Source organism: Equus caballus, chromosome 16, assembly GCF_041296265.1.
Source record: "Equus caballus isolate H_3958 breed thoroughbred chromosome 16, TB-T2T, whole genome shotgun sequence".
Lineage (NCBI taxonomy): Eukaryota > Metazoa > Chordata > Mammalia > Perissodactyla > Equidae > Equus > Equus caballus.
The window spans coordinates 50356927-50371492 of NC_091699.1; the positions used below are offsets into that span (position 1 = coordinate 50356927).

The 14566-nt window shown below is 38.8% G+C and overlaps 1 protein-coding gene across 50 annotated transcripts in view; it reads left to right on the forward strand.

Moving 5' to 3' along the window:
• MAP4 (microtubule associated protein 4) overlaps positions 1–14566 on the forward strand; it is a 186869-nt gene that overhangs the window by 73273 nt on the left and 99030 nt on the right. For all 50 annotated transcript variants that reach the window (XM_070237762.1, XM_070237764.1, XM_070237774.1 and 47 more), the window contains one exon: positions 762–1004. In XM_070237762.1, coding sequence (XP_070093863.1) covers positions 782–1004 — 223 coding nt within the window. In that variant the 5' untranslated portion in view covers positions 762–781. The remainder of the gene's footprint in view (positions 1–761; positions 1005–14566) is intronic.

Sequence of the window (14566 nt, forward strand, 5' to 3'; positions counted from 1 at the left end):
TAACTACTGCCAGTCCTCCTCTTTTTGCTGAGGAAGCCTGGCCCTGAGCTAACATCTGTGCCCATCTTCCTCCACTTTACGTGTGGGACGTCTACCACAGCATGGCGTGCCAGCAGTGCCATGTCCACACCCGGGATCTGAACCGGTGAACCCCGGGCCGTTGAGAAGCGGAACATGCGCACTTAACCGCTGCACCACCAGGCCAGCCCCTAAATTGACTATTTTTTATACTTCGTTTTTCCTGTTAATGAAAAGGACAAAATGACTCTTGATCTGTTTACCTCCTAGAGATGTGAGAAAAAAATTGTTTACCTTGCGTAAGACTGTCTGTTATTAAGCTTTAATTTTCTTTTTTTAAAGATTGATACCTGAGCTAACATCTGTTGCCAGTCTTCCTTTTTCTTTTTTTCCTTCTCCTCAAAGCCCCCCAGTACATAGTTGTACATTGTAGTTGTGGTCCTACTGGTTGTGCTATGTGGGACGCTGCCTCAGCATGGCCTGATGAGCAGTGTCATGTCCGTGCCCAGGATCTGAACCGGTGAAACCCTGGGCCACCGAGGTAGAGTGCGCGAACTTAACCACTTGGCCACGGGGCTGGCCCCTAAATTTTAATTTTCTAATCTGGAAAATGAGGGAGGCTCTTCTCACACTAAAATTTTAGATTTTGATTCTTTTTTTCTGTAAAACAACTGACAAGTGTTTCTAGGAATGTTTTTCACTTTGCAGTGCTCTTCACACGAAACATTTTTTTTCCCCTGCAGGGTAGTTGCAGTGGTGCAGAATGGCTGACCTCAGTCTTGCAGATGCATTAACAGACCCACCTCCAGAAATTGAGGAAGAGATAAAACGAGACTTTATTGCCACGCTGGAGGCAGAGGCCTTTGATGATGTTGTGGGAGAAACTGTTGGAAAAACAGACTATATTCCTCTCCTGGATGTTGATGAGAAAACTGGGAATTCAGAGTCAAAGAAGAAACCTTGCTCAGATGCTAGCCAGGTTGAAGGTAAGTAGTTAATCCAGACTGGATATATATGTTTGGGAAGTAGATTAGGGATTATGCTTTGATATGCTTTGTCATAATCTTGGAAACCTTGAGGAAACGGAACAGATTTTTGTTATAGGCTAGTAATTTTTTTCTTTATCTATATTTTTTTGATAGACACCAAGGAGGTCAATTACCCTCTATTTAAGTGTGTGTTCATGAAGCTGTATTTTACTTTTTTTTTTTTTAAGATTTTTTTATTTTTCCTTTTTCTCCCAAAGCCCCACGGTACATAGTTGTGTAGTTTTAGTTGTGGGTCCTTCTGGTTGTGGCACGTCGGATGCCACCTCAGCATGGGTTGATGAAGGGTGCATGTCTGCGCCCAGGATCCGAACTGGCAGAACCCTGGGCCGCCAAAGCAGAGCGTGTGAACTTAACCACTCGGTCATGGGGCCGGCCCCTGTATTTTACTTTTAACCCTAAGATTTCTTCTGTAATGTCCCAACTACTATATAATCTGCCTCATAATTTCCTGAATTAGACTGTCTGCTGTGTCTTTTCTCTGAAAGTAGCTTTGTAAAGTTAGATACATAAATTCTGTGTTTATGTCAAGACTTAATTTAGAATGGAATCAGACGCCTTTTGTTGTCTTTGGGAGTAATCCCAGGTCAGGATTAAAACATGGATTAAACCCTTTAAAAGAGATTTGCTGCTTTTATGCATTGCTAGATCAGATTTGCTAATATTTTTGCAACTATGTTCATGTGGGATATTGGTTTATAGTTTTATTCTGATGCCTTTGTCTAATTTTAGAATTGAGGTCATGCTGACATCATAAAATGAGTTGAGTAGTGTTCCTTCCTATTCTGTTTTCTAGAATGGCTTGTGTAGAAGTGGTGTTTTTCCTTCTTTAATGTTTGATAGAATTTGTTAGTGAAGCCGTCTGGGCTTGGAGTTTTCTTTGTCAGGTTTTTAAGTAGGAATTCAGTTTTTTTAAGAGATATAGAATTATTCAGGTTGTCTATTTCTTCTCAAATGAGCTTTGGTAGTTTGTATCTTTCTAGGAATTGGTCTGTTTCCTCTAATTGTCAAATTAATGGAGATAAAATTGTAATATTACCTTATTCTTTGAATGTATATAGGATCTGCTGTCATGTCCCCTCTTTCATTCATTATATTGGTAATTTGTGTTCTCTCTTTTTTCTTGCTTAGTCTGGATGGAGGTTTACCAATTATTGATCTTTTTAAAGCTCCAGCTTTTGGCTTCGTAAACTTTTTTCTGTTTTTCGATTTCTGCTCATATCTTTAATATTTCCTTCTTTCTGCTTACTTTGAGTTGATTTGCTCTTTTTCTCGTTTCTTAGGATGGCGGCTTAGATCATTTATTTGAAACATTTTTTCTTTAGTAAAATAAGCACTTTTTAAAAATTGAGATATAATTCACATAACATTTTAGTTTTATGTGTAAAACATAATGATTTGATATTTGTATGTATTGCAAAATGATTACAGTAAGTCTAGTTAACATCTGTCACCACACGTAGTTACAAACCTTTTTCCTTTCTTTTTGACTTTTTTTTTTGAAGAAGAAGATGAGCTCTGAGCTAACATCTGCTGCCAATCCTCCTCTTTTTGTTGAGGAAGCCTGGCCCTGAGCTAACATCCATGCCCATCTTCCTCTACTTTATATGTGGGACACCTGCCAGAGCATGGCTTGATAAGTGGTGCATAGGTCTGTGCCCGGGAAGCAAACCGGCGAACCCTGGGCTGCCAAAGTGGAGTGCATGAGCCTAACTGCTATGCCATCAGACCAGCCCCCCAATTTTTTCCTTTTGATGAGAACTTTTAAGATCTACTCTCTTAGCAACTTTCAAATATACAATACAGTATTATTAACTGTAGTGAACATGCTGTACATTATATCCCCAGGACTTATTTATTTTATAACTGGATATTTGTATCTTTTGATCACCTTCACTCATTTCCCCCACACCCTACCTCCTGCCTCTGGCAACCACCTAAAATAAGGTGTTTTTTTTTTTTTTTTTTTAAAGATTGGCACCTGAGCTAACATCTGTTGCCAATCTTTTTTTCCTTTTTTTCCTCCTTCTTCTCCCCAAAGGCCCTCCAGTACATAGTTGTATATTCTGGTTGTGAATGCCTCTGGTTGTGCTCTGTGGGATGCCGCCTCAGCATGGCCTGATGAGCGATGCTAGGTTCACCCCTGGATTCAAACCCGAGAAACCCTGGGCCGCCGGACTTAACCATTCAGCCATGGGCCTGGCCCCTAAAATAAGGTTTTAATGCTATAAATTTCCCTCTAATCATGGTTTTAGATGTGTCCTATAGAGTTTGATAAGTTATGTTTTTTATTTTCATTCAGTTCAAAATATTTTCTGATTTCCTTTGTGAATTCTCTTTGACCCATGGGTTATTTAGAAGTATGTTAATTTCTCATATTTGGGGATTTTCCAGCTTTATCTTTCTGTAATCAATTTTTAGTTTAATTCTGTTGTGATCAGAAGACATCCTTTGAAATTTCGATTCATTTCAATTTGTCAGGGTTTGTTTTATGGTCCAGAATATGGCCTGTCCTAGTCAGTGTTCTGTGAGCACTGGAAATAATGTGTATGATGCTGTTTTGTGTAGAGTCTCCCCTTACTAATGTCAGTTAAGTCTAGTCGGTTGATAGTGTTATTTAGGTTTTCTGTATCCTTACTGACTTTATGTCTGCTTGTTCTATTGATTTCTGAGAGAGAGTTCTTGAAGTCTCCTTGTAATTTTGTGGATGTGTTTCCTTCTCCCTTCAGTTTTATCAGCTTTTCTCATATATTTTGAAGATCTGTTGTCATTTGCATTTACATCTAGATTGTTACGCCTTCTTGATGAATCGACTCTCTTATCATTATGTAATTGTGCCTCTGTATTCCTGGTAGTATTGTTTGTTCTGAAGTCTAAGTTGTCTTATATTAGCATGGCTACCTCAACTTCCTTTTTTTTTTTCTTTTTTCTTTCTCCCCAAAGCCTGCCGGTACATAGTTGCATATTTTAGTTGTGGGTCCTTCTAGTTATGGCATGAGGGATGCCGCCTCAGCGTGGCCCAACGAGCAGTGCCATGTCCACGCCCAGGATCTGAACCAGCGAAACCCTGGGCTGCTGAAGCGGAACGTGCAAGTCCAACCACTCGGCCACGTGGCCGGCCCCTCAGCTTCCTTTTGATTAGCGTTTGCATGGTATATCTGTCTTCATCCTTTAACTTTCAATGCATTTCTTTTTTAATATTTAATAAAAGTGGGTTTCTTATAGACAATATGGGCGGGTCTGCTTTTTTATCCAATCTCAAGATCTCTGTCTTTTTTTTTTTCCTCTTTTTCTCCCCAAAGCCCCCTAGTACATAGTTGTGCATTTTTAGTTGTGGGTCCTTCTAGTTGTGGCATGTGGGACGCTGCCTCAGTGTGGCTTGAAGAGCAGCACCATGTCCACGCCCACGATTTGAACCGGCGAAACCCTGGGCCGCTGAAGTGGAGCGTGCGAACTGATCCATCTGGCCACAGGGCCGGCCCCAAGATCTCTGTCTTTTAATTGGTGTGTTCAGACTGTTTATATTTAATGTGATTATGATATGGTTGGATTTAAAGCTGTCATTTTGCCAGTTGCTGTCTATTTCTGCCATCTGTTCTTTATTCTATTTTTATTTTTCTGCTTTTGGATTAATTTAATATTTTTTTATGATCTTAGCATTCCTTCATTTCAACATCCAAATAGCCAAATACCTTGAAATAAAACTGATGTCAAACTCTTACTTCTAAAATGCCTGTCATCTTGGGAAACAATTCTCAAAATACTTTTTCAGAGTGTATGTACTAGATATTTTCTTCTTCAGAAACGTTATCTTCATAGTAACTGTTGATTATCAGCTCTATTTGGCTCTGTTTTCTAGCTAGGGAAAACAAAAGACAGAAGCTTACTCTTAGATATGAGTAACAAAGGAATAATACTTCTTTGACACTTGTTCACTCAAAACATTGTCATAGATGTTTGAATAAACATCTGGCATGTTGTTGATCCTTAGACACAAATAATTAGCAAATATGTGGACAAGTCACTCAGTTTTTCTGTACTCTGTGTGCTTAAATACTTCTACTCATGAGATTGAGAGAAAACTTTCTCCCCAACATTCCTGGAGGTTTCTGAGGCTAAGAACTTTTATAGAACATTCTAACGTAAGACAGTGGTTTTCAAAGTGTGGTCCTTGGACCAGCAGTATCAGTATCACTGGGGAGCTTGTTCAAAATGCAGTTCTTAGGGGGGCCGGCCCTGTGGTGTAGTGGTTAAGTTTGGCACATTCCGCTTCAGTGGCCCAGGTTTGCAGGTTTGGATCCCAGGCGCAGACTTGCACCACTCGTCACCTATGCTGTGGCAGCAATCCACATACAAAATAGGGGGAGACTGGCACAGATGTTAGCTCAGGGCTGATCTTCCTCAAGCAAAAAGAGGAAGACTGGCAACAGATGTGAGCTCAGGGCGAATCTTCTTCAGCAAAATAAATAAATAATATTCTTAGACCACATGGAATCAGAAACTCTGGGGATGGGGTTCAGCAATCTGTGTTTTAACAAGCCCTTGAAGGTGAATTGGGTGCATGTCCAAGATGAGAAACATTGATCCAGCAGAAAGGGCCTAAGCAGGTCCTGGAAAGGATAATAACTAGATACTGCAGAATTTCTTCTTGTTCCACTGACTGGAGCCTTCTATTGTGGAGCATCGCAACCAGCTTAATTGACCACCAGAGGGCGATGGTGGCACAGGCCTGACTTTTGCATAAGATGCCCTGGCATTGAGACCCTGCTGAATCCTCCCCATTTTCCCAAAGCAGGCTCACTATGACATTCTTCCTCAAAGCACACACGCCCTCAGCTTCTTGCTACTTCCCTTCTCTGCCAGACCGACTTGCCAGCTCTGGGACTCTGAAATCTCTTGTGGGAGAGGAGAGTAAAAAAATAAATTTGAGGGACCAGCCCCGTGGCTGAGTGGTTAAGTTCATGTGCTCCACTTTGGCAGCCTGGGATTTCACTGATTTGAATCCTTGGCGCGGACATGGCACTGCTCATCAGACCACGCTGAGGCAGCATCCCATATGCCACTACTCGAAGGACCCACAACTAAGAATATACAACTATGTACTGGGGGGATTTGGGGAGAAAAAGGAAAAATATGAAATCTTTAAAAAATAAATAAAATAAATAAATTTGAATATACTTATATCTCAGAGCATGTGATTAGTTTAAAAAACTTGTGTTGTAGGGCCAGCCTGGTGGCGCAGTGGTTAAGTGTGCATGTTCTGCTTCGGCGGCCCTGGATTTGCCAGTTCAGATCCTGGATGCAGACATGGCATTGCTTGGCAAGCCATGCTCTTGTAGGTGTCCCGCAAATAAAGTAGAGGAAGATGGGCACAGATGTTAGCTCAGGGCCAGCCTTCCTCAGCAAAAGGAGGAGGATTGGCAGCAGATGTTAGCTCAGGGCTAATCTTCCTCAAAAAAAAAGAAAAAGAAAAAAAAAACCCTTGTGTTGTTTATAATGCTATATGTACTTAGCTGAGAAAGCTTTCATTTCATGAAATGGGAGTCCCTCTGGGTTAGCCAGTCAGCGAAAGAAAGCAGTATAGCATCTTTTGAATTAGGACTTATCCAGTAATGTGCAGTGCTCCAATGATTAGAGTCCGACAAGTCTTACCTGCAGGGCAGTATGCAAACCTTTTTCATACTCTAAAACCTAATTGTTCTTATGTTGTAATGTTGTTTTTATTCTTCTCTCCTGGGCTTAGATTTTCAGATCATTAGGTGTTATGTGTATGGTAGAATCTCAGTCTCTCTTCCATTCTCTTCTATCCTCCTTGTCTTACTTTTCTTCTGGTAAATTGCTTATTTCTTAGTCTCACAATTATTACCTATTCTGGTAATGTCATTTAAGCTTTTTATGTAAGGCAAAAGTAAATTTTTTTTAAAGATTTTATTTTTTTCCTTTTTCTCCCCAAAGCCCCCCAGTACATAGTTGTATATTCTTCGTTGTGGGTCCTTCTAGTTGTGGCATGTGGGACGCTGCCTCAGCGTGGTTTGATGAGCAGTGCCATGTCCGCGCCCAGGATTCAAACCAAAGAAACACTGGGCCGCCTGCAGCGGAGCTCACGAACTTAACCACTTGGCCACTGGGTCAGCCCCAGCAAGAGTAAATTAATGTCAGTGTTCTTAACAAGGTTACTTTGTAGTTTAGTGATCAATTTATAGTTATCTATAATTGGTTTATAGATTAATCAATCTATAGTTGATCGATCTACAGTTAATAACAATAAGAATAATAACAGTTGTTAACATTTACTTAACACAGTACAGTTGACACAGTACTGCCTCCAATATTGCATTTAGTCCTCATGGTAACCATGGAAGGTAGATATTTTCCCATTTTCTAGGTGAGGCTATTAAGGCTTAGAAAGCACAAGGAAGTTGCATGTTCACAGCATGAACCCAGATCTTCTGATTTTAAACCCCATGTTCTTTCTATGAAACCATACCATCTTCATGAATGCATACTTTCTTTTTGATTTAATATCTCCTAGATAGTATTTTTCATAATTAAATATTCACTTATGTAACTCAAAAGTCAGAAATATTAGACATATAAATATTATGTTCAGGAATATGAATGAGTCATTTGCATAAAGAACATGAACTTGAGGGCTCTGCTGCTAATTCATATGAATTTGTAAAGTCTTCGCTTTCCTAGACAACTGTTTTCACATTTTCCCTTCTCTGATCAGACCTCTAGCACTTGCTCTCCTGTTCATATTCTCAGTTGATGTCCTTTAGAACAGAGAATCAATAGACTCAATCAGAAGAGAACTTCTCCATAGTCCCCCCACACATCTCCTTCTAACCTGCCTTGTCTATGCCCTTTACTCTGCTACTGTTTTTTTGTTAGTATGTATATTTTTACATCTTTATTTAGATATACAATAAAGTGCACATATTTAAAATATGCATCTTGGTAAGTTATGACTTATGTGTATACTATGAAACATCACCACAGTGTAGATAATGAAAAATCCATCATGCCTCCATAAACATTTATTAAAGGCAGGAAAAGTTGAAGTAATTAATTGATAAGTGAAATAGATGTCCATATTAAGAATCATTTTCCTCAACATCTTGCTCTTTGTGTATTTTAGGTTTCTGCTAGCCAGAACAAAATAAACAGTCCTATAAAATTTTCAGATGACCTGCTTTTCTGCAAGGTTTGCTAACATTTAAAAAGTAAACAATTTAAACAAACTCCTTCTATTGAAGGAAAAATAAAATTTTATTTTAATGTATCTTCTTAAAATTATTTTATTGGCTTATAACATTGTGTAATTTCAGGTGTACATTATTATTTATCAGTTTCTGTGTAGACTGCATCATATGCACCACCAATAGTGTAGTTTTTATCCGTCACCATACATTTGTGCCCCTTTACCCCTGTCGCCCTCCCCCCTGCTCTGCTGTTACTCTTGTTGTAGGTGAACTGCTCATTCTCTCACTCAAGGGCACTACCATAGCAATTGTTTTTTCTGTCTCCTGCATCATCAGTTCCTCTCTTTCAGCTAGGTCATTCATCAGCATCAAACATACCCTCATTTTTTTCCTTCACTTAAAAAACATCCTGTTTCAACCCCATGTCCATCTCATCTACTTTTTTTTATTCTGCTCCTTCTTTGAAAAAGATGTATCTACTACCTTTCTCCAATTCCTTTCCTCTCATTCTCTCTTGAGCCCAGTCCTATCGGACTTTAAGCCATGCCATGCCACCCAAACTGCTCCTTTTACAGTACAAGACCTTTACATTGCCAAGGATGCATCCAGGATGACTCTAAGGGTTTTGGCCTGAGCAACTGAAAGGGAAGGAATTGCCATCATCTGAGATTGGGAAGGCTGTAAAAGGAGTAGATTTTGAAGGGAAGATAAGAAATTCAGCTTGGGATATGTTGAGTGTGAGTTATCTGTTAGTGGAGAAGATAGCCAAGTGGAGAAGAGCAGTAGGCAGCTAGATGAAAGAGTCTGGAGTTCAAAGGAGAGTTCTGGGTGGGAGATACGAATCTGGAGGTTGATGATATTTAAAGCTTTGACTAAAGATGATCTTCTGCAATTCTTTAAGATTGAATATAGATGTAACCTTCCAAAAACATTCTCTGACTTTCATCCCGACTCCCTTCTGCCCCCTCACCACAAGCCTCTCTGTTTTCATCTTCCCCTTGGTAAGTGCCTTTCTTCCCTGGGCCTTCCTTTCTCATAGCACTTGTAAGGTCATAATGAAACTGTTTGTTGTCTCACACTTAAGCTACTATAGAGTAGGAATAATATTTTGTTTCTTTTTATATTCCATGCAGAATGACACATTTAGCAAAAGCAGAGAGATATAGAATAGGTCAAAGTGTACCAGCAACCTCAGGTTGCTCAGTGGTAAGAAACGAAAGATTAAAGTGACAAGTGACAAGAGAGAACCATGGAGAAGCACACTGAGTGAGATCATGCAGTCTCTCTATGGGGAACTCTGAGGGGACTGAGAAACATGGTCAGATCTACATTAAAGAGAGATCACTGCTCTCAGTCTGTGGCAGATGTACAATCTTTTGCTTGTTAAACTGAATTGAAATAGTTTTGTTTGTTGTTAAACTGAACTGAAATCATTTTGTTCAGGCTTAGGTTATGTTAATGTGCAGACTAACAAGCAATTATGTCTACAAACCAAAGTGGTAGGTATTTATTTAGGCAGGCGTAAATATCCAAGCCTTAACACCCTGTTAATTGTCTTGTTATATTTGGGGAAGTTTGTATCTATGCATAAAAAAGTCATATGAGGGGCCGCCTGGTGGCGTAGTGGTTAAGTTTGCGTGCTCTGCTTCGGCCGCCCTGGGTTTGCAAGTTTGGATTCTTGGCGCGGACCTGTACACTGCTCATCAAGCCATGCTGTGGCAGCTTCCTGTATACAAAATAAAGAAAGATTGGCAGAGATGTTAGCTCAGGGACAATCTTTTTCACACACACACACAAAAATAGTCTCATGACATTTTTGCAAAGATTGTTTTCTGACTTTGATTTGAAAATATACTCTTGGGGCCGGCTCCGTGGCACTCCGCTGCGGCGGCCCAGGGTTTGGATCCTGGGCGCGGACATGGCACTGCTCGTCAGGCCACGTTGAGGCGGCATCCCACATCCCACAACTAGAAGGACCTGCAACTAAGATATACAACTATGTACAGGGGGCGTTTGGGGAGATAAAGCAGGAAAAAAAAAAAGAAAATATACTCTTAACTAAATTTCTTTTTGGAAAAGAAGAGAAAAATAGTTCTAACAGTGGTAGTTCATAATAATGATACCCTAGTGTAAAAGAAAAGCAGTCACCCCTTGAGAAGAGGTCAATTTGTTAGGTTCTTTTTGTAGCTGAGAAATTCTGAGAGCTGAATAGGGCACAGATAAAGAAAGAAACAACATTCTACCCATAAACCATCATCCTAACCCAGCTATCTTCTGTGTCCTTTTTTGTTTTTTCAAACCGTTTTCCCTCAGATAGGAAAGTTCTGTTGTTCTTAGGCACAGGCTCCAAGTGAGTTGGGAGGAACGTTTGTTTCTTACAGTCAAATTGCTTACTCTGGAAATGGTGCAGACATCTTTGTTTATGATCTCTCAGTGAAACCACAGCAGTATTCCTCCCTCCCTCGTGTAGATTGCATCTCTGGTAGTGAAAACAAGGAAATAGCACATGACTCAGGGTCTCCTGGTATTGATCTTGTTTGAAATCTTCTGTTAGTAGCTTTATACCCCTGATTATGAAAACAAAACTTCCCTGTTTGTGAAGAAAATTAGAAAATTAAAGTGTTTTAAAAGTACAACCTCGGGGCTGGCCCCGTGGCCGAGTGGTTAAGTTCGCGCGCTCCGCTGCAGGCGGCTCAGTGTTTCGTCGGTTCGAATCCTGGGTGCGGACATGGCACTGCTCGTCAGACCACGCTGAGGCAGCGTCCCACATGCCACAACTAGAGGAACCCACAACGAAGAATACACAACTATCTACCAGGGGGCTTTGGGGAGAAAAAGGAAAAAATAAAAAAAAAAATCTTTAAAAAAAAAAAAAAAAAAAAAAAAAGTACAACCTCTGGGGCCGGCCTGTTGGCGCAGCGGTTAAGTTCACACGTTCTGCTTCTCGGTGGCCTGGGGTTTGCCGGTTCAGATCCTGAGTGTGGACATGGCACCGCTTGGCAAGCCATGCTGTGGTAGGCGTCCCACATATAAAGTAGAGGAAGATGGGCACAGATGTTAGTTCAGGGCCAGACTTCCTCAGCAAAAAGAGGAGGACTGGCAGTAGTTAGCTCAGGGCTTATCTTCCTCAAAAAAAAAAAAAAGTACAAACTCTGATACTTTGCTTTGTTTTTAGAAATTTTAGGTTAACTTTGGAGTTCTTTCGTTTGCACTCTCCCTCCTTATGTCCCATCTGCCATTCCACACACACATTGGCAATCACATTTATTCCAATCATTCATTCATTCTATAAGCAAATATTTATCGAGACCACTATGTTATTAAGGAAAAAAAAAATGAACCCAAACAGTTCGATAGAGAAGATAGTCAAATGCCAGAAGAAAAGAGCAAATAAAGAGTTGTGAGATTTGAGAGGAGTGAGATGCTTATCTGATTTCAACACTAGATGGAGAACAAGAATCTTGTCTTTGGGAAGAAGGAATGGAGATCCAAAGCACAGGTATAGAGATGAGGAGAGCTTCAGTGCAGATGCTTTAGGTTTCTGTATGTGGTGGTAGAGAGTGGAGGAAGTCTCTTCTGACGGGAGTTCATATTTTCTTTGAAAGAGGCGAGGTCATATGCTGAGAAATGGGGGTGGAAGGGGTTGGAGGTTTGAGGAGAACAGGGGTGGTTTAGAATAGACATTGCAGAATGTGGAAGAATGAGTTGACAAGAAACATTTAGGCCAAGTAAAGGTTGGTAATGATGAATTTATAGTGGTATATCAATCTGCCTTTGTTTTAGAAACAGCCAGCCAGTTTTTCTTAATAGGGGAAACTGGGTATAGGTACATAGGACTCTCTGTACTATCATCACAATTTTTCTGTAAATTTAAAACTATTCTAAAATGAAAATTTTATTTAAAAATTTAAAATTCAGATAAGTGAAAATCTCCCTTGACTCTCACTTAATCCTATTTATTTCTCAAGAGGAGTGCTTTAAGATTATGTACTATGTATTTACATACATAAATTCAGAAATTTATGACCTTTAGTTTTAAACAAATAGGATCAAATCATATGCATTGTTTTTTTATAACTTATTCTTTTTACTTTATGTCTTGGAAAATTTTCTATCAGTATGTGTAAATTATTCTTTGTAACTTCGGCATTGGTCTAAAGTGACAGTCTTGAAACTTTAGTCACATACCTATATGAGAATTCTGAAAATTTTTGTCCCCTTTGTACATTTTTAAGTTGGCATCTAAGTTTTTTTAGCAAAGGCTTAAATAGCTGAAAAGCCTGTAATTTTCAGAATGTTTTACTTTTGCTCCATAAAAATGAGTTAATATCACTCTTTTAAAACAGATCCAAATGCTTTTAAATATATAGCATTTTTATTCCCATCATCTATTTTAAAAATGCATGAACAAGCTGTTCTTTATCATTGGAAATGTAAATCCTCCTTTGGATTCCTTGAACTCTTACTTGTATTCTATGTCTCTCATAGACTTTTATCCTAATGTAATATATTTTTATACTTGAAAGGTTTTTTCTTGATTGTTTTCATGTTTCTATAACAAAATATGTATGTAAATTTTAACTTAAAAAGTTTCTGTAACCCTAAGACTCTTAAGTATTAACTTGGTTCAGAAGAACTTTATTACCACAGTTACTAGTAGTACATAGTTGATCACATATATTACAATTTTTGATAAATTATCACTAACCATAAAAGTTGAATTTGATTGAAAGTTTTTTTTAATGTGGTAATAGAGTGTTATTTTTTTTTCACTTATTTTATTGAGGTCATAATAGTTTACAACATTGTGTAATTTCAGGTGCACATTATTATTTATCAGTTTCTGTATGGACTACATCATGCTCACCACTAATAGTCTAATTTTTATGTGTCACCATACGTATGTGCCCTTTTACCCCTTTCACCCATCCTCTAACCCCCTTCCCCTCTGGTAACCACTAATCTGTTCTCTTTGTCCATGTGTTAGTTTATCTTCCACAAATGAGTGAAATCATGCAATGTTTGTCTTTCTCTGTCTGGCTTATTTTGCTTAACCTTATACCCTCAATGTCCATCTATGTTGTTCCAAATGGGACGATTTTGTCTTTTTTTTATGGCTGAGTAGTATTCCATTGGGTATATATACTACATCTTCTTTATCCAGTCATCAGTAGGTGGGCATTTGGGTTGCTTCCACGTTTTGGCTCTTGTGAATAATGCTGCAGGGAACATAGGGGTGCATAAATCTCTTTGAATTGTTGATTTCAAGTTCTTTGGATAAATACCCAGTAGTGGGATAGCTGGATTGTATGCTATTTCTATTTTTAATTTTTTGAGAAATCTCCATACTGTTTTCCCTAGTGGCTGCACCAGTTTGCATTCCTACCAGCAGTGTATGAGGGTTCTGTTTCCTCCATATCTTCTCCAACATTTGTTATTTTTTGTCTTGTTAATTATAGCCATTCAGACAGGTGTAAGGTAATATCTCTTTGTAGTTTTTGTTTGTATTTCCCCAATAATTAATGATGTTGAATATCTTTTCATGTGCCTGTTGGCCATCTGTATATCTGTATTTGAAAAAATGCCTGTTCATATCCTCTGCCCATTTTTTGATGGGTTGTTTGTTTTTTGTTGTTGAGTTATATGAGTTCTTTATATATTTGAAAATTAACCTCTTGTCAGATATATGATTTGCAGATGTTTTCTCAATATTGAGAAATATTTGTGGGTTGTCTTTTCATTTTGTTCGTCATTTCCTTTGCCTTTCCTTGGTCTGATGTAGTCCCATTTATTTTTTCTTTTGTCTCCCTTGCCTGAGTAGACATGGTGTTTGAAAAGATACTGCTAAGGCCAGTGTCAAAGATTGTACTGCTTATATTTTCTTCTAGGAGTTTTATGGTTTCAGGTGTTACATTCAAGTCTTTAATCCATTGTGAGTTAATTTTTGTATATGGTGTAAGATAATAGTCTACTTTGATTCATTTGCATGTGGCTGTCCAGTTTTCCCAACAACATTTATTGGAGAGACTTTCCTTTCTCCATTGTATGTTCTCGGCTCCTTTGTTGAAGATTCACCATCCATAGATGTGTAGTTTTGTTTTTGGGCTTTCAATTCTGTTCTCTTGATCTGTGTGTCTTTTTTTATGCCAGTACCATGCTGTTTGATTACTGTAGTTTTGTAGTATATTTTGAAGTTAGGGATTGTGATTTCTTCTTTCTCAGAATTGCTTTGGCTATTCGGAGTCTTTTGTTGTTCCGTATAAATTTTGGGATTCTCTGCTATATTTCCATGTAGAG